Raw genomic sequence first — 24844 nt, forward strand, 5'->3', positions numbered from 1 at the left:
CCTAATTGCCATTGACTTAAATGGCCTAATGAAAAAGCAGCTCACTAGACTGTACAAAAGTAGTTTTTTAAACTTTAAAAATTCTGACTTTATACTTTTCTTTTTAGAGAAGAACAAAAGATGATACTTGGAAAGCAGATGAGCTCAGAAGACATCTTTCGGTACCGAATTTTAAAGATCTGAGTTGGGGTCATTTGGACCTTGGATGGTTTCTTGGGTAGTTTTACCTTGTTTTCAATGTTGCTTATATGTGGCTCATTCCAGAGATGAGATAAAGGCCTGTGGTTACTAGGTCGGAACTGTGGAGGCACAGGGTTGCTCAGCCTAGCGGTGCACAGCTCTGTCAGGTTTTTGTTTTGATTCAGGGCTCGGGCCATCTGTGTCTGTGTGTGCATGCATGTGGTCTCTGGGTGTGAGAGTGTGCGCATATGTGTATATGTGTGTGTGTAGCTGTGTGTGTGGTGTGTGCACACATGTGTGGTCTCTTGTGTGCATGTGTGCGCTTGTGTGGTGTGTGTGTGTGCATGTGTAGATGTGTGTATGGTGTGTGCACATGTGTGTGTTCTCTGAGTGGTCTCTGAGTGTGTGCATGTGTGTGCTTGTGTGGTGTGAGGGTGTGTGCATGTGGTGTGTGCACACGTGTGTGGTCTCTGTGAGTGTGTGCATGTGTGGTGTGCATGGAGGCACTTTGGGCTGTGCAAACGTGTGAAAGAAGCCCCCTTGGACTAGAGCCAGGAGGCTGCAGACCCGAAGGGGGACGTGTGTGTTCCTGGGGAGGCCTCTGGGCTATACCCATGGAGAGAGGGAGGTTCCTCCTGCCCTGGCAGCAGCTCGTGGTGGGAAGCCAGATGCTTCCTGGCTCCCGGTTTACACTCGTGGACGTGTAGCCGCTAGAAGCCCCTCCGAGTCCCCCTACCCTCTGTACGAGAGCCTCCTGTCTTTGCAGCATCACCTGTGGTCGTGCCATGGCATTGCTGTCGCAGACTGCAGTTCTCCGCTATTCCCGCACAAACCCAGTTCCTGGGATAGAGCCACTGGCGGTTTTATTTTAAGGTTAACTGGTTGAGACCAAGACCCCCGAAACTGTTGCGGGAGTCTGTGTGTGCTGTCCTAGGTTGTGGGGCTGGGACCTTCAGGCCAGCCTCAGTGCCCCATGGTCGTTGGGGGGGACGGGCCGGCCCTGCGTTCAGAGCCCCCCTCCCAGGCCCACGTATCTGGGGGAAGCAGTTGTGGGAGCGGGAAGACCCTTGGGGAGGGGGACCTGTACTCTGCATTTCACTCTCCTCTTCTGACATAGGCGGTGCCGTCGGGCAGTCCCAAGGATGACAGGAAGCACAGGGAAAAGAGGCTGCATAAGGAGGCAGACCTGGACGTCCCTGAGTACAAAGATCAGAAGCATAGCAAGGCCTGGGACCGGCCCGGCGACAGGGAGAACACTCTCGGGGACAGAGACCCAGAGAAGCTGAGGGACAGGAAGAAGGACTCCAGGGACCGGGACCGAGAGAGGCATAAGGACAGACACTGGGAGCCGGATGCAGACAAGTCTCACGGCAGAGGGAGAGACCGCGAGAAGGACAGAGACCGCAGGGCCAGGAAGGAGGAGCTCCGGCAGACGGCCGTCCACCAGAGTCTGCTGGGCCGGCCGCTCCTGGACCGGGCGGGCAAGACGTGGGCAGGTGTGTGTCCCTGTGGGGGGGAGGGTTGGGGGTTCTGTGTGTGTCTCTGGGGGGGGCTCTGTGTGTGTCCACGGTGTGCGTCCTGTGAGGCTCTCGAAGTATATGTGTGCACTGCTGTTGGGTTAGAGGGACTTAGGGTGGGATTGTGGGCTCACGGGGTCACCACTTGGCATGTTTCACAGCATCTCTCTTACTGTCCATTGCCTGTTTGTAGGGTTAGTATTTTGATGTTCTTCATGTGTATTTCTAATAGAATTGTTTTTGTTCTCAGATCTTCTTTTTTTGCTACCTGATCTTGTTCCTTCACTGTATCATTTATGCGAACAGTTACACGATTAGGCTCTCTGATGTCCCTTTCCCTCCTTGTCTGTTTTTGTGCCTCTTTGCATCTCCTCCAAGCCTCCCCTGCTGTGACGTGTGGCCTTGTTCTGTGGACCTCGGTGGCTGCTCCCTCCCTCAGTGACTGCACCCTTTCTCATGATTTGCAGTGCTGGTCATCTGTTCTTGACTTCCAGGTTTTGGTTCCAGCCTAGGTTTCATCCCTGAATTCCGGGCTCACAGATCTTTGATAGATGTTGGAAACTTAGTGGGTCCTGGACAGCTTCTGGAATTCCCACAAATCTGCTTCCCCATAACCTCCCCCATTTTAGTCAATGGCAACTACATCCTTCCCTCTGTCAGGCAGGAAAACCTGGGGGTCAGTGGGACCCCACTTTTCCTCCACAGTCAGCAGAGCCTGGCCCTTTGCTCCCTGCCCTGTTGTTTTGATCTCTTGAGTCCCAGGATCCCAGAATAGCAGTCAGTGCTCCACTAGCACTTTGTGAAGGAGTGAACTGTAGTCTCAATGATCTCTTTAATTTCATCCTCATCTTTTAAATTGTTGATTCTCTTCATTTTAAGTCTAATGACTTTTTTTTTTTTTTTTTTTTTGTCTGTACAGATTCAAAAGTGAAGCTCTCCTTTCACCATCAGGGAGAGATCTCAAGTTGTGGGTAGATGTGTGTGCTGGCAGGTGGGCTGCACTTTGCCTCCTTCTCATAGGGGCCACCTCCACCTACTGTACCCTTAGTGGGCTCGAGGAGGCTGTGGGGCTGGCGCAGTTCCCCTGTTGTCTCCGAGGCAGGTGTTTCTTTGCCTCCGAGCACTTGGCAACTGAGCTGGTTCTTCATAGTGGACTAGGCATGTGTGTGTGGGCTTGAGTTTCCAGGGGGTCACTCTATATTTTCCAGGTTGCTTCAGTCGCTGTTGCCATTGTGATTTCCCTCTTTAGCCCATTTTATTAGATTCTAGAACTTTCCATGCTTGATATTGGAGGATGTGTTTTAATTGAAGAATGTTTTCTTATGTGTTAACTAACATACAGTACATTGTTAATGCAAGATGTTAGAAGATCATCATGATGTGGTCAAGTTTGGAAATGCTAAAAATAACGTTCTATTTTTGTAGTAAGCAAAGTGAGAACAGAAGAGAAGGAGAAGAGAGATAAAGACCCTGAGAGGGGGGACGAGGAGAGAGAAAGACGATACAGAGAAAGAAAGGTACGTGGGCAAGCTGGAGGGGTCCTTGGCATCTGTAGAGTGGAGGCCATTCACGCATTGTTAGTAGGAGCATTTTTGAAAAGTGTTGTCACACAGGATTCAAAGTCTGAGGAAATTCTCAGCCACTTTCCTTACATGTTGTTCTCTTTCCAGGAGAAATACATGGTGATTTTGGGCTATTTGGAAAATATGAATAAATAATAAGAAGAAAATAAAAACAAGTTCTACCCCAAGACAATTATTGATAATATTTAAGTATATATCCTAACAAAGTAGGTTTTATGTATGCATTTTTGTAAATGTACATATATACCCACTTTTGGATTTTTACTCTTTTATAAACTTTAATCTGGATACACGGAGCATTTTTCTAAGTCCTTTTTCTCGATAATATTTTAATGGCTGCACAAGACAACACTCACTGATGCAGATGTGTCCTAGTTTTCTTGATACCTCTGCTTTTGTTGGACACTTCTGTTGCTTCTGATTTTTTTTTATTGTAAAGACATCTGTCTACCCCACAGATGTCTTTACAATGCAAAGTTTTTGCATTTATTCATAATTATTTTCCTATGGATTAATTTCTGGAAATGAACTTACTGGATGAAAGTAAATGTAAATTTACTCCATTTGCACTGCAGACCAGCTGTGATTATTTATATCATCAAAGTGTGATGATAAGCTTGAGCTAAGCAGCCACCGGCATGGTCATAATTTTTAATCTTTGTTAATTTGATTCAGAACAAAGTACTTCTTAGCATTTTATGAAAGGGTTTACCGCCCTGTTGTTAGTTACTCCCTGTACGTTTGTTTACTTTCCTCATGGAGCATTTTATTCTGAGAGTACTTTCAAGATAAACTCTCTGCTAGTTATTTCTGTTTCAAATTTTACTTGTGAAATCTTTGTTTTGTGAGTAAGTTTAAAGTTATGAAGTAGTCAGGTCTGTCTTTTATTGTTTGGTTGTTAACGTAATGCTAAAGAGCCTTTTCCCCCCATCAGGGTAATGTAAATGCTTGCTTGTATTTTATTCTGGGTCCTTAAAATTTTTTTTACCACTTCAATCTTTAATCTCCATAGAATTGATTTTGGTGACAAGTGTGTAGTAGTAATCTGACTTTACAACTGAGGAGTTTGGCCATGGAGCTTGCCAGCATGGGAGGTTATCCTGGCAGAGATGAACAGGGTGGGTGGGCATCGGGGGCAGGAGAGGAGTCAGAGCTGCTGGGTGGCCCCAGGAGGGGTGGCGGGAGTGGGGGTGCTGAGCCAAGGAGGAGGTAAGCACCCGGTGGCTGCAGAGGGAGCAGAGACCCACTGTTGGCTGTGAGTAGAGAAGGCCCTGGGTGGAAGGAAAGGGCAGTTCCATTTGGGATTCTGTTGAGGCACACTGGCAATGCTCCCCAAACCGTGAGTCTGACCCAAAAATGTGACATATCAGCAGCGTGTTCTTCAAAGAGCCCTGTGTCACTGTGGGGTGGATATCCCAGTCATTCCTGAGTGGCCACAGTGGTTTCGGGGATACAGAGATGACTGAATGGTGGTGCCCAGTTTTAAGAATCTCCATGTGAACTACCAACATCAGGGACTGGCAGGGCACGTGGTGCTCTGCTCGCGGAAGCCACACATCTCACAGGCAGGACTGTGGCTGGTGGAGTTCAGGGTGCATTCACAGTTGGGGAGGGGGCACATGTGCCATGCTGAGGACTTTGGATGTGCCTCTCCACATCAGGGGAGATTGCCCCTGATGCCCATTGCCCATCCTTCCCTCCTCCTTTGGGGGAGGCAGGTGTGCAGCGTGGCCACCGTCCTGTGGGTTGCATGGCCAGCAGTGGGTTTTTCTTTCCAGAAGGCCATCCTCCGAGTCAGGGTAGTGGAGTGAGGGGCAATGCAGCCTCACTGCCTTGATTGTAGCATGTGTGAAGGACAGCTACCCATGGCACGGATGCTCATGCGTTTTTCAATATGTCCTGTTCAAAGCTGCAGTACGGCGACAGTAAAGACAATCCTCTTAAGTATTGGCTTTATAAAGAAGAAGGTGAAAGGAGACACAGGAAGCAGAAAGAACCAGATCGAGAAAAGAAACATCGAGAAAAAAGCAGCACAAGGGAAAAAAGAGACAAGTATGCCAAAGAAAAAAGTAATTCGTCCTCAGACAAGAAAGGGGAAGAAAGGCACAAGGATAAACGCCACAAGGAAGGCTCTCATTTAGATGAAGAGAGGCACCACAGTAGCACCGATAAAAGAGAGAGGCTGACAAGAGAAGAGCCTAAGAAAAGGGAGTCCAAGGTACCGTTTCTGATGCCCCTTCGGCTCTGTAGGCCCCTAAGACCACAGGGCAAAAACCTGGTTCACGTCTGTGCAATGTGATCAGTGTAGAGAAATTGCTGATCTAGTAGGAAGTCAGATTTTCTGATTATATTGTGAATGTACTTTTAATGTATATTCAGAAATCTATGATAATACTGAAATTTTGAACCATTAAAAAAAGGAGATGATATTAAGTGGAAAAATGAACAAAATAGCAAAATGTTTGAATTAGAATTAGTAGTGTAAGTTTGCAATACCAACAGACACAAAAATAAAACTATTGATTGCAAAGGGTCTAATTTTCCTCCCACATATGTTGACGTAATTTCTGCAGTTGCTTGATGTTTTCCTCTACTGGTGTATCTTCCGTGCTCACATATGTACTTCCACTGTTCTGTTTTTCCAGACTCTGAAGGGAAGCGATTTCATTCTCCTGTTTGTTGCTGGTGCTTCCTTTCAGGTGGAAGCAAAGTGAGGGTCAGGTGCCATGAGGCTCAGGAGAGTCAGGCCTCTGGGGCCAAAGCCTGGGGCCTCTGATTGAGTGGGGCCATCCATCAAAGTGTGTGTCCGTGTGTGTTGAGGAGCGTTTGTTAAGGATGTCCTGAAACATCTTTGCAGTTGCTGCCTGGCCTCGTGCCCACCCTGGCTGGCTCTTTGCTGAGCGGGTAAATGATGCCCGCACCTGCCGCCTCCTTGCCTTTGCCCATCCTTCCCTCTGGGCAGGGCTGCACCCCCACCCTATCACCTGAGACCTATCACCAGACCAAGCACAGGGAGGCTGGAGGTGAGAATGGACCCTCACAAACAGGCATGTGTCCTCTTGTGCTTTAAATCTCCTTCCCTATAACAGGGTCTTTTTAGTGTGTTTTTCCCAATTTTTAGTCATGAACATTTTTAAACATACAGCAAAGTTGACAAGTTTCTGCCACCTAGATCCTACCACTAACGTTCCATTAAACTTACCTATTTTACATTCCCTGGATCCAATTTAGTCACTAGGAACATTCTGTTTGGTTTCCCCCAGAAATGCCTTCCTGAGACTTGTCACAGTTTACACATTTGGCTTTTATTGTGGCTGGATGTAAGAAGGGCCCCTTGTTAATAAAGCTACTGCCCTCAAGAGTGCTCCTTCCATAAGGGGTAACATAATCTCATGGACGATAAACTTCTTTTCTTTCAATAATTTGTTTATATTTCTGGAGTAGCTTCTCTGTGCCAGTGTTTGTTTTTTTTTTTTTTTTAAGTTTTATTTATTTATGATAGTCACAGAGAGAGAAAGAGAGGCAGAGACATAGGCAGAGGGAGAAGCAGGCTCCATGCACCGGGAGCCCGACGTGGGATTCGATCCCGGGTCTCCAGGATCGCGCCCTGGGCCAAAGGCAGGCGCCAAACCGCTGCGCCACCCAGGGATCCCTGTGCCAGTGTTTGTTCTACGTGCTGAGGACCCAGCTGTGGCCAGAAGTTTTTATTTTTGTGGTGCTTATATTCCATTGGAGAAACCATATGATGAGGAAATAAATAAGTATGCAGTATATGAGGAATGACTAGTGAGCATTATGTGTTCCACATCTTTCTTTGCCTTGACTTTCAGATGCTCAAAATACGCTTTTTAACTTAGTGTGTTAGCCTGGTGATGGATGTGATTGCTGCTGAGGGGACCATAAATTACAAGGGGGCACTACTAATAACTATGCCAGGCCACAGGTATGAACCAGGACCGGACCGGTCCTGCAGATTGGGTTCTCCTGGGTTCTCTCTCACTTTCTTCATATGATTTTTTTTTTTTTTTTTAAGATTTTGAGAGAGAGAGAGCATGAGGGCATGGAGCAGAGGGAGAGGGAGAGCAGACTTCCCACTGAGCAGGGAGCCTGACCCAGGGCTCGATCCGGGGACCCCAGGGTCACACCCTGAGCCAAAGGCAGACACTCGACCGCTTAGCCACCCAGATGTTCCCTCCCCCCCCTTTTTTTATAAAGATTTTATTTATTCTTTGATTGTTTTATAGCAATAACTTCCTAGAAGTATTTATAGATCAAAGAAACTATTTGAATATTTTTAACTGTTTTTAAAGCTTTTGATATGCCCTTCAGACTGACTTTCTTCTGTTCTGCACTCTTCATGGATCGGCCCCCAGGTCTTTGAGCTTTTTCTGCTCCTGGGAGGCATGCCTCTGGTCCCCCTGGGCTCTTTACCTGTCACACTCTGGCCTCATGATCTTCCTCCAGACTATGCTTCCTGCCAGCACTTACTTCACAGATGCTTCTCTTTTTATTTTATTTTTTTAAGATTTTATTTATTTATTCATGAGAGACATACAGAGAGAGAGAGAGGCAGAGACACAGGCAGAGGGAGAAGCAGGCTTCACGCAGGGAGCCTGACGTGGGACTCGATCCCGGGTCTCCAGGATCAGGCCCTGGGCTGAAGGTGGCGCTAGACTGCTGAGCCTCCTAGGCTGCCCGATGCTTCTCTTTTTAAATGACCTACTTAGATATGTTGTTTTGCAATCTGATGGTTTTAATTTTATTTTTACAAATTCACTTAATTCAAGAGAATTACAGAGTAGAATTTATAGATCAGTTGTTTGAATTTTATTTTCTATAGGTAGATGGATCTATGAAATAGCCACATTATTTGTGAAAGTTCATAATTTTAAGCAGTATGAGGAGCTAGTCAAATGTATCTGAAGTAATGTGAAATTGATAAGCATAGATGTCTTTTACTAAGGTAATGTATAATCACCTTTTAGTATGCCTTTACTCATCTTCCTTGCATTATGTAATTTACTGAAGATAGCTGGTAAAAACAGTTATTTCAGAAGATTCCTGTGGTGCAGATGCTTTTATTAAATTTTGAGTCCATGCTTGTTTTACGGAGTTTATTAGTAGTTACTTCATTATGATATACTAATGAGCATCATGGAATTTTTTGTTTCATAGAACAATGAGCACAGAAATCGGGGTGCAAGTTCAAGGAGAGATCCAGCCGGCAGCCAGGAAGGAACATGCGCTCTCTGGTGACTGTTCTGTGCACTGTGCTTCTCATAGAATGCTTTAAAATGAGTTTTTCTTACTGGGCCTGATTATATCCAGTGAATGAGAGTGAATTATAGATATACTTCATTTAGTCTTGATACAGCCCCTCCAAGTTATATTCTAGGTGCACTAGAGGAGCTTGGGAACTTGTTATAAATTACTAGTCCTACTTTGCCTTTTTTATATTTGCTCACACAAACTTGAGAATCAGTATTCACTTTGAGGTGTGCATATGTGAGAGGCGGCCCCTGCCCTTGCTGAACTCAATGGCTGGAGAGGGTACAGTTTCTGCAGGTGGGCTCCTGGCTCCTCTTTCTGCCAGCCAGTGCCCCCCAACCAGTGTCTGTAAGTCAGAGCACAAATGAAATGTGTTTTCTTTGGCCTTGCAGCTTTAATAACCTGCAGGAATGGCATGCCTGCCTCTACTTGGCATGTTGGGCAGCCCTCCAGAGCTGTTTCTTCACTGGCAAAAGTCTCATAACAGCACCTGTTTTGTGAAGATTACAAATGAGAGTTTGTGGGTAAATTCTCATTTTGTACATAAGCTCTAGATTTTTTTTGGAAGTTTTTTTTTTTTTAAGATTTTATTTATTTATTCATAGAGACATAGAGAGAGGCAGAGACACAGGCAGAGGGAGAAGCAGGCCCCATGCAGGGAACCCGATGTGGGACTCAATCCCGGGTCTCCAGGATCACACCCCGGGCTGCAGGTGGCGCTAAACCGCTGCGCCACCAGGGCTGCCCGGAAGTTTTAATTTAAGTTCCAGTTGCTTAACACACAGTGAAATACCAGTATCAAGTGTAGAATGTAGGGATTCAGCACTTCCGTACACCACTCCTCAATCCTGTCACCTGTCTCACCTACCCCCGTCCCCTCCTCTCTGGTGACCAGCAGTGTGTTCTACAGAGTTAACCGTCTGTTTCTTGGTTGCTTCCCTTTTTTACCCCCCTTTGCTTCTTTGTTTCAATTCTGAAATTCCACATATGAGTGAAAGCATATGGTATTTGTCTTTCTCTGACTGACTTATTTCATTTAGCATAATACTCTCGCTCCATCCATGTGGTTGCAAATGGCAGGATCTCACTCTTTTTGGTGGCTGGGTAATACTCCAGTGTGTATATATACAACATCTTCTCTCTGTTCATCAGCCTGGGGACACTTGAGCTGCTTTCATGGTGTGGCTGTTGTGAACAACGCTGCTATAAACTTTGGGCGCATGTTTATATGCACCTTTGGATCCATATCTTTGTACCCTTTTGGTAGACACCCAGTCATATAATTACTGGATCATACAGTAGCTCTATTTCTAACTTTGAGCAACATCCATCCTGTTCTGCACAGTGGCTACACCAGTTTGCATCCCCACCAATAAGGCAGGAGGGTTCCCCTTTCTCCACATCCTCCCAACACCTCTTGTTTCTTGAGTTGTTGATTTTAGCCATCCTGATAGGTGTGAGGTGATAGCTCATCATGGTTTCATCTGCGTTTCCCTGATGATGAGAGATGTTGAGCATCCTTCCATGTGTCTGTTGACCATCTGATGTCCTTTGGAAAAATGTTCATATCTTCTGCCCATTTTTAAATTGAAATTTTGGGGGGTATTGAGTTTTAAAAGTTCTTTATATATTTTGGATACTAACCCTTTATCAGATAAGACATTTGCAAGTATTTTCTCCCATCCTGGAGGTTGCCTCGTAGTTTTGTTGATTGTTTCCTTTGCTGTGAGGAAGCCTTTTATTTTTTTATTTTTTTATTTTTTTAAATTTATGATAGTCACAGAGAGAGAGAGAGAGAGAGAGAGAGAGGCAGAGACATAGGCAGAGGGAGAAGCAGGCTCCATGCAGCGGGAGCCCGATGTGGGACTCGATCCCGGGTTTCCAGGATCGCGCCCTGGGCCAAAGGCAGGCACCAAACCACTGCGCCACCCAGGGATCCCAGGAAGCCATTCATTCATTCATTCATTCATTTATTATTTATTTATTTATTTATTTATTTATTTATTTATTTATTTATTTATTATTTTTAGCCTTTTATTTTGATGAAGATTACAGAGTAGAGTTTGAGTGTAAACTCTCTAGATTTTAATTTGTTATTATGACAACCACATTTGATAATTCCTTTTCAAATCAGGGAAACTCGAGTTAAAAGTACTTTGCCTGAATTTTGAAGTCTGAGCAAAGCTAGCACTTACACTGGGGATGCAGGTTCCCAGACTTTGTGCTGCAGACCTGCTGGGCTGCACAGGGCTTCTCACTTCTCTGTGTCTTCAGAAAATGGAGAATCGGTTTGGAATTCTGAGAGCCTAAATTTTAGGCCCTCACCAATGTAGAAAATCTGATTTAAAAAATAGAATGTGGGATGCCTGGGTGGCTCAGAGGTTTGGCACCTGCCTTCCGCCCAGGGTGTGATCTTGGGGTCCTGGGGTCAAGTCCCACATCGGGCTCCCTGTAGGGAGCCTGCTTCTCCTTCTGCTCTGTCTCTGCTTCTTTCTCTGTGTGTCTCTCACGAATAAATAAACAAAAATCTTTAAAAATAGAACGTATTTTAAGTTAAATCTTTCCCTTAGGAATACAAATATGTTAAATGTAAAATAATATTTGGGATTGGCTAATAAAATTACAGGAGTATTCTCATAAGGATAGAGAGTCATACATACATACAACTTCGTTAAAACACATAGTTTCTTCTTTCTACTGAGGATATTCTCTTTCTTGAATTGCTGCTGAAATACTAAACATGTAGAAGGACTTTAGTGTCTGCAGTTCTAATGAGACATGCTTCAGAAGTTTGCCAGGCTATTGCAGCCCTTAGTGACATCAGATATTGGTAAGGGCCTTCACTGAAATGTAAAATGCTTCATGTTTCAAGTCTTTGTTTAAAATTAATTTTGAATTTGATCATAATTTCTAGGTATACAGAGAATTTAGTAAGAAATAATGGAAAAGATAAAGACTCAAGAAGGAAGGTAAGACACTTATGTTAATTTTATTATGCAGCCAGATTATCCATGAGTCTCAGTGTGTGATTCCCTTGGGAGGCAGAGCCTGAGATAGGCTTTGCCTGCAGATGGGTTTACTTGAGGACATAGTAGACGTATTTAGATTAAAAGACTCAAATAGATTGAAAGTAGAAAACTGGACAAGATAAAGCATCACGTGGCAGCTGTGTTGGAGCTCGAGTGGCTTCACTAGAGTGAGACAGGATTGACCCTGAGACAGAAGGTTAGTGAAATTAAGGACCTTTGTGATGATGGAAGATGTCACAGTTGTAAATGAACACATACCCAACAAAAGCCTCCAAATACAGAGTTAAAGGGAGAAATGGAGATTCTATGATTGTAGAGACTTGGGCTGCCTTTCACTAGGGGATAGAGTGACAGCATTTCCCACCAGTGCACTAGGCCCTGTAGGGGAAGGAGCAAGCTCCTGGACACAGGGATCACCACGGCTGTCTCCAGAAGAGGTCAGAAACCTGGCAAGTGAGGAAATTGCCTCTGTGGTAAAGTCTTCCCACAGGAAACCCAGTGTCCGATGACCTTGTGGGCACATTCTGTCCATATGTTACCAACACCGGCTCCCCACATGTGGTCCACCCTCCCGCAGCCGTCTGCTTTGGATGGAGGGCCATTCCCAGTCCCTGTGTTTCGGAGCACATCATCATTAGTACCATGCCAATAGTCCTCATGGTGCATATTTAGGAACTACAAAGTAGTGGGCCTTAGGTTTTAATTATCATCCAGCCATTTTCCCGTTTGTTGTTTTGTTATTATGTGGCAAGCAACTTTGGGTTATTACTTCTGAAGAAGAATTTGTTCTGTCATTTTCTTTGGTAGTTATCTGAAACCCATGACCTTGAGATAATCATCTGACATTTTGTGCCATATTTTTATGTATCTCTATTCTATATGCGAACACATGGAATTTTACGTCAAGTAGATCACAGGGCATGTGTTGTTCCGATGTGGGTATGTTTTATTCCTTCAGTTTTGGGGGAGGGAGGTGGATCACTCATCATCTAGGTAAAGCTGCTGCTAAGGAAAAAAGTTAACCTTAAAACAGTTTCTTCCTAGGTAATCTTTTTGCTATACTATCTTTTACTTACAACTGTATGTTAGTCTATGTATTTGGGACTTAGTGATGCCTTTTTTCTGTTTTGCACATGTACCCCCCTCACCCCCCACCCCATGCAGCCTCCTGTTTTTCTCAATTCATTGTTCAAATGATGCAGATCTGCCTCACACCTTTTGGGGATAAATTATTGAACTGAAGTTGTTGGATGAAAATATATAGATTTTATAGTGTTTTCCTTATGTCTTCTAATTCTTGTGAGCTCTGGTTGAGCACTGTTAACTAGAGTTATAATGTGAGCCACATTTATGATTATAAATTCTCTAATCACATTAAAAAGGCAAAAAGAAACAAAATTCATTTTAATAACATGTTATATAATGCAGCTCTTCTGGAATATTCTTTCAACAGGTAATCAATATAAAAATATCAATAAGATATAGTTTACATTTTTTTTTTTGCCAGCAGAGGAAAATATGTGATATATTTTTCCCCTGAAGGATTCTTGAATGTGTTTGACAGCTCACTTTTGCTTATAATTAGGTCCTATGTTTTAGAGCATCAACACTGAGTTTATCTTATTTTAAGTCTTCAGCCTTATGAGAAGCCTATAATATGCAGGATGATTTTCTGGATACGTGGAAAGCTCCTTATTTTCTTCATGGCAATGTACCATGGTGTCCCCAGTTTTATCCACTGAATAGTTGTGGGTATTGATGTCTCATGCCAGTAACCACAACAGGAATGGAAATAGTGCTTCCTTTGCTGGGTCACTTTATCAGCTGCTGTCACTAGGAATTAGGTCCAGTGGTGCCCCCTTCCCCACAGTTTCAGATGTCATGATCAGCAGTGGTCTGGGAGCAGATGATGCTCCCCTGACGCGTTGTCAGAAGCTCAGCAGTAGCTTAGTGCTGCATCACATGCCTTCGTCCCTCGCCTCCCTTCATGTCATCACATAGGCATCTTATCAGTGCACATCATCCCGAAAAGGGTGAGTGCAGGACAGGAGGATGTTTTGAGAGAGAGAGAGACCAGAGTCATAGAACTTTTACTACAGGTTATCATAATTGTATTATTATTACTATTATTATTATTATTTAAAGATTTTATTTATCCATGAGAGAGAGAGAGAGAGAGAAAAAGAGAGAGAGGTGCAGAGACACAGGCAGAAGGAGAAGCAGGCTCCATGCAGGGAGCCTGACGTGGGACTCCATCCCGGGTCTCCAGGATCATGCCCTGGGCTGAAGGCGGCGCTAAACCGCTGAGCCACCCGGGCTGCCCTGTTGTATTTTATTATTAGTTGTTGTTCACCTTAAATTAGATTTTATCATATGTACGTATGTGTAGGAAAATAGTAGTGTGTTTTTGGGAGTTGGTATCATCCATAGTTTTAGGCATCTGCTGGGGGTCTTGGCTTGCATCCCTGGTGGAGGGACCACTGTACTGTTCTGTCCCCATTTCTCAGAAGAGAAAACCGAGGCACAGGTGTTACTTGCCCTAGGTGACCATGTTTGTATGCCTCAGGGCCAAAATCCCAGTCCTCAACCACTGAGGGCAGCACTTCTGTGGGGGCCAGGTGAGGTCTGGGGCTGCTCTGGATTACTGGGTTATTGCTGGCTGACTGGCGCCTCCCCCTGGAAGCTGCTTGGAGGCAAGGAAAACAAAAAAGGGTGGTGAGGAGAGTGTGTTTTGGCGCTCCTCTCCAAAGATACGCTTTTACTAGTGATTCTTGGCTTTGCTCGTACCTTTTTTTTAGGGTAATTATTATTCCTTGTAGACAGCAGAGTATTGGCACAAAGGGGAGGCAGATTGTAATGTGAGAGTCCGGGGTGGTGTTGAAGGTGTCTTGGTTCCAGCCTGGAGGAGGTGTGACTCGCTGTGTGCACACAGACACCACAGTCATTCTCTGTGGGGACACAGGAGGTTTTGCAGGGAGCGTGGCAGGGACATAGTTCCAGCTGAGGGATTCACCAACCTTTTCATCATTGCTCTGTATTGAAATTCAGGAAAGTTGAGGAGAATTGAAGAGACTAGACACATCTCAAAACATGTGCTTTGTTATCAGTCAGACAGAGTCAAGTAGCAGATTATTTCCAGAAATATACACCAAACCAGGGAGATTGCAGAAGTGGCACTACTTCTGGGAGGAGATCTTTGATAACAGACCAGATCCAATCAGTATCCGATCTGCTTAATGCCACGGAGGAAGGGTGCTTGAGCTGCTGCTGGTGGCACCTTGTCGTCATCATCCCTGCCTGGGCTCTAGCTCTGCAAAGAGGTGATGTGTCAGCTCTGCCACCCCCGGCAAGGAGCCTGGCACACACTGGGGATGCAGCCTTGGACGTGGTGCAGAGTCCCCTCGTGTGTGTGTGTCAGTGTCAGGGGTCCGGGTCACTGAAACAGGATTCAGCAGCAAGATGCTGTGAGTTTTGCTGAAAACCCCTGCACGACATGGCTGTAGGGTATCCATGCAGCCTCCCTACACCTCCAGAGCCTGACGTAGTGAACCTCTGCTATCCCCAGGCCTGGAGTAATGAGGTGGTGGGGGTGTGCTCCGATTCTGAGGGGCACAGCTCATCTGCCCTTGCTAAGACCCTCCTGTTACAGCTTTTGTCAGAGTTCTAGGGTTTGTCAGAAAGGATCAATTCATGAACTTTTTTCTCTTTATGGTCATATCTACTAGCTAGCATGGCATTTCTTAAAGAAGTTGAAGTTGGATTATGTTAGTTGTTTATTTTATTTTATTTTATTTATTTATGAGAGGCACAGAGGGGGGGGGGGGCAGAGAGAGAAGTGGGCTCTTCACAGGGAGCGTGATGTGGGACTCAATCCCAGATTCCGGGACCATGCCCTGAGCCGAAGGCAGACGCCCAACCGCTGAGCTACCCAGGTGTCCCGGGTTATGTTAGTTTTATAAATACGTTTTAAAATTAGCAATATTAAATTTATCTTAGAAAACATTTTCCCAGCCTATTTGCAAGATTCAAATTTATGATTGATTTTTTTACGTGTTTGATTTTTACCTCTAGGAAATTGAAAAGGAGGACATTGATTCAGAAAATGCTGGGGCTGACGAATATGCAGCTTGTTTTGAAGATGATTTTGAAGTCTGTATAAAAGTTAAAATTTTTCCGAGTTTAAAAATAATTTGTTCTTACAATCTGCTTAAGTATAGTAACTACATAGCTTGATATTTCTTTCTTTTTGTTGCTCTTAATATTCCATGTCTGTTTGATTTAGGGTTATTACCAATGTGGTGTGATTACATGGTTTTACAATTTAGCCCATTAAGGGCACTGCATCCAAACATGTATGTGTCTGTTGGAACAGAAGTATATGTTTTTTTTAAAGATTTTATTTATTTATTCATGAAAGACACACACACACACACACATAGACAGAGACAGAGACACAGGCAGAGGGAGCAGCAGGCTCCATGCAGGGAGCCCAACGTGGGACTCGATCCCGAGACTCCAGGATCATGCCCTGGGCCAAAGGCAGGCGCTAAACCGCTGAGCCATCCAGGGATCTCCAGATGTATATTTGTAAATGTGTTTATATATACACACACTGTCACAGCCTCAGCACAAAAATGTGAGCACTTTATCGTTATAATGGCTGTCTGTGTACATAAATCTATACAGTGTGGTTCATTTTCAGAGGATAAGTTAGTAGCTTATAGAGATTTATAACTCAGTGGCGTTGACATCTGTAAACTATGAAAATCTTTCTTAGCCATAATGAGGTTTTGTCTGTTTTAAATTCTAAATTGTATGTTTTGTTCCAAATGTGTGTGCTTTAAAGCCAGTTTGTCTTAAATGTTCCAAAAATGTGATTATTGTTTGTAGGACTATGAAGATGACTTTGAGGTTTGTGATGGAGATGATGATAGCTCTAACGAGCTGGAACTGAAAGAGAAGATTGAAGAGCTTCCTCTGGCCAGAAAAAGGGAGATACAGGAAATTCATAAAGCCATTAATGCAGAAAACGAAAGGATTGGCGAGTTGTCCTACAGACTATCGCAGAAGCAAGGTCTGCTGGAGGGTGAGAGGAGCTCAGAGACAGGTACATGCATCTGTGTCTCAGGACAGAGGGCGCCACGCCTGCACAGTCCTTGTGGACAGTCACTGTTATCGGGCAGAGATGCGGGTCTCATGTGCTCCTGCAACGGTGCTAGAGAGGACTCTGGCAATGAGTGTGCAGGGTGGAGAAGCTGCTCGTGGCCTCCCCGCTTGGGTTCATGCCTGCTGCCTGCAGGTGATTGTGAGCACACATCATTCCCGGGCACCCACGCAGGAACCAGTGGCCCTGGAGCGGTCCGTCTGCGCTGTGTGCTCCTGTTTTCTGGTGCCACCGTCTTTGCGTTTCACAAGGAAAAGGACCCTGCTGGCGGGAGGCTCAGAGCAGATGTGGGCGGTGGCTGCAGTGAGGAATGTGACCCACTGGACATGTCTCATGAGCGCTCCCTAGTGGGCCCTTCTTCCTCAAGGATATCCTGTACGAAATTAGAAATGTGTTCTCAAAAATTCTTGGCATTGCGGTGTGATAAAGTCACGTGTAAGAATAGAAGTGAGTAGGGGATCCCTGGATGGCTCAGCGGTTTAGTGCTTGCCTTCAGCCCGGGGTGTGGCCCTGGAGTCTCGTGATCGAGTCCCATGTCAGGCTCCCTGCATGGAGCCTGCTTCTCCCTCTGCCTGTGTCTCTGCCTCTCTCTCTCTCTGTCTCATGAATAAAAAAATTAAATTAAAAGAATGGAAGTGAGTATTTTAAAGTTGCTTAAAGGGAAAGCTATGACATTCTGATAAAATAGCATTAAATATAGCACAAAAGTCAAATAGGGTAATATTAAAAATATTACTAGATAAGACACTGCTTTAAATTACCTAGTAAAATAGTGATTAATACAACTAATTATTAGTAATTAATACGATGTAATAATCCAAATAAAGCTCAGGCAGGATGATTATTAGCCTCATTTTTTTAAAGTTTTGTTTTAAGTAATCTCTACGCCCCACATGGGGCCCGAACTCATGACCAGGAGATGAAGTCACCTGTTCCAACAGAGCCAGCCAGGCGACCCAGGACCCTTGGACTTTGTGCCCACCGCACAGGCAACGGAACTGAGCTGGCGAGTGCCCTTAGCTTAGAGTGAAACCAGTGTTTCTATAGCCAGAGCAGCTCCTGCTTGAAAGAAATAGTTCAGCTTCACAAAATAGCTTTCTTTTTTGTACAGATGCAAACAGCTCCCCTTGCAGAGTCCCTGTTTGTGGAATTTTCGTGGATTTTGCAACAGCCTCACGCCGTCAGAAGAGTCGGACTCAGGCCCTTAAGCAAAAGTAGGTGTGTTAGGAATTTGTGAGGGGTATCATGGAGTTTTGTTTTTTTGTTTTTGTTTTTGTTTTTTTTATCATGGAGTTTTAATAGACTTTGACATAGGTTAAAAAATAGAGCTTTTCTTTTTATTTTCATCCCTGATTTTTAAATTTGTGCTACACTTGTCCATGTTCAGATATGGTGTAACAGTGTAAGCATGCGCTGCTGTCTCCCGCCACGTGGTGTTCAGTGTTTGTAGATTCTGGTCAGCCCAGGCGTCAGGCTCTGTGGTGGCAGAGGCAGGCTCCCAGGGCCGCACCTCCCAGAACCGAGCAAGCATGGCACTCGCCGCATCTCGCTGCTGCTCCCCGTCGAGGCACAGCCAGCATCACCTGTGCTCCACACCTGCAAGCCTAGGGCGAGCCCAGGGTGAGCTCAGTGTCCCTGCATCTGTTTCTCCGATGAGGAAGCTGAGGCAGCTGTAAGGGTCAGGAGGACTAGGAGCTGGGAAAACATGACATGCGGTTTTCCCCCTGTGCCCTGGGCACGGGCCTCCTGGGTTAACTGCTCACCAGGCTCCTAGAGCCCCACTTCATAGATGAGAGTGGGCTCAAGGTCCACATCTGGTGAGCAGTAGAGCTGAGTCCTGGGCCAGGACAGCCAGAGGTCATGGTCTGAGCTTACAGCTCAGAAGGTTATAAAAGTCAAGGATACAGTCTCAAGTCAAGGGTCTGCCATATTAAACTCAAATATGATTTAGGAGTAAATGTAAAAATTAAATGGTTTTCATGTAGCTCAGTACGTGGCCTTAGTAGGTCCTCAGGAAACTTTGCTTAATGAACAAATGAATCATGAATAATAAGAGTAAGTTTTCATATCATTTTTGTTGTCCTCATATTTTGGGCCTCCCAGTGAGGTAGCAAAGCCAGTTTTTTGCCTCTATGGCTGGGTTTTGTTTTTGCTTTCACCTCATTCAAGTCTTGGAAACTACATATAGTTTAACATAATTTTTATAAACTCAGAGATCATCAGAACCACACAGTGTGATGTTTAGGCATATATAAATGTAAGATAAAACCGTATTTTGCAAAGCATGAAGATGATCGTTACCAAGTTCTGTATAGTGATTGTCAGGGGCAGGGGGAGCCCTCTGTGGGTGCAGGTCACCTGGCGCTGGGCAGCAGACCCTGGGATGTTGCCATATTATGATACGTGGTGCGTATGTGTATTATGTGAATTATTTCAGGTCAGAAATTATACTACATGTGGAGGACTGAAGGGACTGATTTGGGAGGATGGTGACAGTGGCCAGAGAGTAAGATTATGGGAAGATGGCATTTTTGGTAAAACCCAAGGATGGGAGCAAACACAGGGAGAGAGGGAGCAGATCCCATTTGCAAGATGCCCAAGTGGTGGAGGACCATTGCCCACATGCATGCTGAGCCCCAGCTTGTGGAAATCACAGTCCATGAAAGAGAGAAAACACTCTGGCCAGGCAGAGGTCCCTGGGCATGCCACATCAGGGTAGCCAGAAGGACGGAGAGCCCAGCTCCAGTGGCCGAGGAGCAGTGTGAGGCCCAGGAAAGCCACGCACGGGCAGGCAGTGTGTGGGCAGGCCCATTGGGCAGGGGGCGATGAGCTGTGTCGGGGGCTGCTTGGCTACTTCCTGTCCCGTCATCTCAGAGGAGCGGCCCAGAGAACAGCATGCACCTGGCTATGACCCAGGTGACATCACAGAATGTGAGCCTCTGACCACGATGTCAATCCATGAAGTGAGGTGGTTGCTTTCCATGAAAATTCTAGGTGTGCACTTGCTACTAGGTGCATGGAATTAGAATACTCAACAGTTTGGTTCATCCTATAATTGCTTCGTAGTGTGTGCTTGACTGTCTTATTGTCAGCAACTATTAAATACCTCAGACCTACACCCACACACACAGTGGGCCTTGACGATTACCTGATTGGATCATGAGATTCCTTACACTCTCCTTGTTTTTCCTTTGCATAGTATTAATTTAACTTTTGTCATTTCCAATTTATTTTAAAGGACGCGGAGTACAAAACTGCTTCGGCTTATTGACTTGGATTTTTCATTTACCTTCTCTCTCTTGGATCTACCGCCAGTAAATGAGTATGACATGTACATCAGAAATTTTGGGAAAAAAAACACCAAGCAGGTTAGTGGAAGGTGTGTTAACTAAGTGAAAAAAAGCACGTAAAGTGCAGGAAGGTGTGCTTATGCCGTTCTGCATCTTATTGTGGATATTAGAGCCGGGGAACGGTGTAGGGGGTAGAGACCTGAGGGAAAGAGAACCCCTTGGTTGTGTGGTGCTCATGAACATGGAGAGACTGTGCACATACCCGCAGATGCCACACAGGCTTGAGTGTGGGCAGATGCCCACTCCCCCAGGGGTGGATTGGGGCACTCCACACTTTGTACTTCCCCATAGTATCCTAGGCATTAGTTGCATGGCTGTCCATCTTCCAGCAAGACCGTAGAGGTTCTAAAGTCGGGAGTCCTCTCGTACAGTGTTCTTCTGTCCCCAATGCGGGTGTAAGACTCTCAGCAGGACAGAGTTGACAGGGCAGACCTCCAAAAGCCGACACGCCCTGGCTTCAGAGCTGGTCCTCCTGGCCTAGGGAAGATTACCTTGCTGTTTTGTGCATGTTGCTCATCGCGGAGCTATTAGTAACAAAATCATCTTTATGGAAGCATGTACCGTTTTGAGATAAGAAATGTTGTGTTATGTGTGGCTCAGTGGTTGAGTGTCTACCTTCAACTCAGGGTGTGATCCCTGAGTCCCAGGATCGAGTCCCGCATCGGACTCCCTGCATGGGGCCTGCTTTTCCCTCTGCCTGTGTCTCTGCCTCTCTCTAGGTCTCTCATGAATAAATAAATAAAATCTTTAAAAAAATAAAAAGAATAAAGAAATGTTGTGTTTAGTCTTACAAAGCCAGAGTGTGTCATCAGAGACTAGAACACTGGGGGGTGAGGTGGCAGTGTTCTCAGACCAGGGATGTGGGAGCATCTGCCTTGTGTGAGTGGAGGTCTCCAGGGTCCTTGATCCCCCATGAGAAGAAGGGGGTCTGTGCTCAGATGAAGAGCTCCAGGAGGAAGGCAGCAAGCGTAAAGCAGTTTGTGAAGCCAAGGACCCTGTGAAGTTGGAGTAGGGGTGGTGGAAGCTGTTGGCTATGCGGGGGTGGGAGGAGCGCTGTCTGAGGGAGGCACCCCCGGTCCTTGGGTTCATACTGGAACCTCCTGCTGAGTCTAGGGGTTCCCCTGGGGCGGAGATGAGGGGCACAGGCCCCGTACCCGCAGCCCTCTGTCATCAGCCCCACGTCAGGTTTTAACGTGGAGCCTTGGTTGTTGCAGTCGTGCCTGGATCAGTTCCCTTCAGGGACTCGGGAGTCTGCCTCGGCCTCAGCACGCTCTCTCCACTGCTCTGTCCAGGTTTTACCCAACAGTTTAGTGTGACTTTTTGAAGACTTTCAAAAATTGGGCCTGTGGATATCAGCATTTAGGACAAGTGGTCTTTGCATGATTGTTATTTATACCACAATACTTTCGATGGAGGCAAGAAGACACATTATTAACTTTAATCATTTTAACTGTTTTTTCTTTCCAGTGATGAGAAATTGCTCTGAAGTTGAAACCTGGTGCTAATTCCTGCATCTCTCTCTTCTTTAAGGCCTATGTTCAGTACAATGAGGATAATGTTGACCGAGACATCCAGACAGAAGAGATTGAGACCAGGGGGGTGTGGACGCAGCACCCCGGAGAGGGCACGGCTGTGTCAGGGGGTGAGCACCCACAGTGCAGCGTCCTTGTGTTGGTGCCGGTGTTGAGTGTGTTCCCCCACGGGTACCGTGTGGTACCTGTTTGGTTTCCATGTGGTTGTTAGCATGAGGCTGGGGGGCCCCCGAAACTCTCCATGAGAGCAGACCTGTGTTCAGGAGCCACCCATGTTAGCTTGAGCAGGAGGCCCACTGTGTCCCTTGACTGTTTATTTTTTTTTTAAGATTTTATTTATTTATTCATGAAAGATACAGAGAGAGGCAGAGACACAGACAGAGGGAGAACAGGCTCTCTGCGGGGAGCCTGATGTGGGACTCGATCTCTGGACCCCGGGGTCATGACTGGAGCCAAAGGCCCAGCACCCCTTGACCGGGGTTTATAACACTTTATTCCTGAACACAGAGGCGTCTGTGTCCCAAACAAGCACTTTGAAATGGGCCTGTGCTCATTAATAGAGAATTTCATGTGTCAGGCACAGTTTGGATATGTTACTTCTGTGCAAAGAGTGGACCCCAGGAGTGCATGGTATCCTGCTGCACAACAGCGTTGTCCTCCTGCCAGCCTATCTGAGGACTCATCTGTGTGCCCCGGACGCTGGCGCTCCTTTTCCTGTGGGAGACCACACCCTGAGGGCAGAAGATCCCCAGATCTACCCCCACCAAACGCTTGCAAAGTGATTGAATTGATGCCTTTAACTTAGTGCTTGTGAGTAGGACTCTGTGTCCAGACCTTCTGTGAAACAAGATGTAGCTGCTTTTGGAAGCATCATGGTAAATCTAGAGAGTACAATGTAAATTCTCTGGCTTTTCCTTCCAGGGAAAAGTTGGTAACAGCTCTTTGGTCCCTGAGTTGTGTAAGACATGACGTTAGGGTCAGCTCAGTGGGTTCAGTCCCTTTCTCTCTAGGGAGCGGGAGTGGAGATGTCCGTGAGGTGGCCGCAGCCCCGAAGGTCAACACGCCCAGGCTGGCCAGCTTCCTTCGCGCTGCTTGCCAGGTACGCACTGCCCTATGTCTGTCCACGCTCACTGGCCCACAACGCTGACTGTGGATTTGGATTCTGTGTTTTAATACCAAATACATTCTTGAAATAAATACAGACTAAGAAACAGGCATAGCATGCTGTCAGGGCAGGCATGCACCAGGCGTTAGAAATGAGCAAATCCATGATTTTTAGCTGATGGTGGAAATTCACAAAATACAAGATAATGGGAATGGCTGTGGAACCTCATGTGAGCTGCTGGTTATCACCTCGTGCCTGTGGCCTTGTCCGAGCCCTGCACTCCTGCCACACGCCCCCAGCTGTCTCTGAACACTCGGCCCCCATGTTTCCGTGTGTCTGTCCAGAGGATCAGCATTCCCAATACCCCCGTCCTCAGTTGTCTGCCATGTGCAATGAGTGGACCCTGACCTGTGGATTTGGAGGCAGCCTGTTCTTCTGTCCATGTTCTGCACACGTGGTGGCCCCTTTGTCCCTGTGCTGTGTCACGGAGAGTTGCGCTTTATGGAGCGATCATGCTTTGACGTATAGTTTCCCCTTGGAGGGTCAGTCCCTGGGGAGCTACGAGGAGACAGCACTTGGGAAATGGGGCTGGCATGGGAATGAGTGAGGCCTGGAGCTCAGTGGGGTCAGGGTTGACCTCGACCTCCCAGCTGTGCTTCCTCCCCTGCCCCAGCCTCCCATGCTGATGCCTCCATCCTGCCTGGGTGCACCTGACTCTGTTAGAGCCCTTCTAGCGAGGCACTGCTCATTTTGTCCTTGCCGTGGCCACATGGGAAAGATGGTGCTGGTGTGTGCCTGGCAGTGTTTATACCTCTTCTTTAATCAAGAAACCAGGGTGTCGGCTGTTTTCCCCTCCTGTTATTTTTAGCAGAGCATTTACTATAAAAAATGACATTTAACATTAAATAATGACTCTGTTGTGGAGTTTGTGTTCATGGAACTTTACCTGTTAGTCTCTTACTTTCAGAAAGAACATTATCCTTTCATTCTGTCCATCTCTGTGATGTCCTGGAGGTCAGTGGCCATTGTCAGGAATGGAGAGATGTGTAGGTCATGATACATGCTTTGTGTTTCTTATCAAAGTGAATGTATTTGAAATGCAGGTGATTGCTGTTCTGCTGGAAGAGGACCGTGTGGCCGCAGAGCCCAGCTGGAGCCCTGGGGCAGTGGACGGCACCCTGGCCATCAGTGACAGCTCCTCCCAGCTGAACACCAGCCTGCCCTTCCTTCAGGGTAAGGGCCTGTCCTTGCTGTGCTGTCTGTCTGATAGCAGGCACCTATGGTAAAGTGGTGACCCCTCCTGTTGCGTCCTGTGCCCACGTCACGGGGTCTACTGAATACAGAACACGTTCAGTGTCTGCAGTGAAGCGTGAGGTTGGCTCTCAAGTAGAGCTGCAGGCACTGCCGAAGGTCAGGGGAGGCTGTCCTGGAAGGGAGCAGAGGCTGAGCTACTGTGGGTAGTGCAGGTCCTGTGTCTTTCTCAGTCCTATTACTCGGTTTCTCAGAGGGGAGGGCCCCAGGGAGTGGCCTAAGGGAGTGTGCAGTGGGTGTCCAGTGAGCCATATTAGAGCCGCTTTTTTTCTTTTTAAAGATTTTATTTATTTATTCAGGAGAGACACAGAGAGAGAGAGACAGAGGCAGAGACAAAGGCAGAGGGAGAAGCAGGCTCCACGCAGGGAGCCTGACGTGGGACTCGATCCTGGGTCTCCCAGGGCCAAAGGCAGCGCTAAACCCCTGAGCCACCTGGGCTGCCGTTTTTTTTTTTTTTTTTCTTTTTTAAAGATGAGAGCTGCTCTTAATGGGTCCTGGTCCTCAGACCTCAGCTGGCCCCAGAGCACCAGATGCTGAGCGAGGGGAGCCAAGCTGCCATTAACACGCATGACCATGCATTTTTTATTTTTTAAAGATTTATATATATTTTATTTATTTTTTATTGGTGTTGAATTTGCCAACATATTGAATAACAACCAGTGCTCATCCCGTCAAGTGCCCCCCTCAGTGCCCATCACCCAGTCACCCCCACCCCCCTCCCCTTCTACCACCCCTTGTTCGTTTCCCAAGGTTAGGAGTCTCTCATCTTCTGTCTCCCTTTCTGATATTTCCCACTCATTTTTTC

General features: G+C 46.2%; 1 protein-coding gene across 14 annotated transcripts in view; it reads left to right on the forward strand.

The window, feature by feature from the left end:
• DYNC2I1 (dynein 2 intermediate chain 1) overlaps positions 1–24844 on the forward strand; it is a 47025-nt gene that overhangs the window by 5514 nt on the left and 16667 nt on the right. For 6 of the 14 annotated variants that reach the window (XR_004805715.2, XR_004805716.2, XR_007402603.1 and 3 more), the window contains exons 2-14: positions 108–161; positions 1298–1676; positions 3123–3214; positions 5190–5498; positions 8456–8532; positions 11463–11517; positions 15649–15726; positions 16468–16684; positions 17853–17955; positions 19980–20109; positions 21622–21733; positions 22634–22722; positions 23832–23961. Coding sequence is in view for 11 of the 14 variants with exons in the window: in XM_025448547.3 (XP_025304332.3) it covers positions 108–161; positions 1298–1676; positions 3123–3214; positions 5190–5498; positions 8456–8532; positions 11463–11517; positions 15649–15726; positions 16468–16684; positions 17853–17955; positions 19980–20109; positions 21622–21733; positions 22634–22722; positions 23832–23961 (1825 nt within the window). In the remaining 3 variants the exon portion in view is untranslated. Of the gene's footprint in view, positions 1–107; positions 218–1297; positions 1677–2616; positions 2689–3122; positions 3215–5189; positions 5499–8455; positions 8533–8943; positions 9073–11462; positions 11518–12495; positions 12517–15648; positions 15727–16467; positions 16685–17852; positions 17956–19979; positions 20110–21621; positions 21734–22633; positions 22723–23831; positions 23962–24844 lie in introns of those variants that run through there. The other 8 variants (XM_049094786.1, XM_049094785.1, XM_035699980.2 and 5 more) reach the window with 7 other exon arrangements.

The sequence above is a fragment of the Canis lupus genome, chromosome 16 (genome assembly GCF_003254725.2).
Source record: "Canis lupus dingo isolate Sandy chromosome 16, ASM325472v2, whole genome shotgun sequence".
NCBI classification, from domain to species: domain Eukaryota; kingdom Metazoa; phylum Chordata; class Mammalia; order Carnivora; family Canidae; genus Canis; species Canis lupus.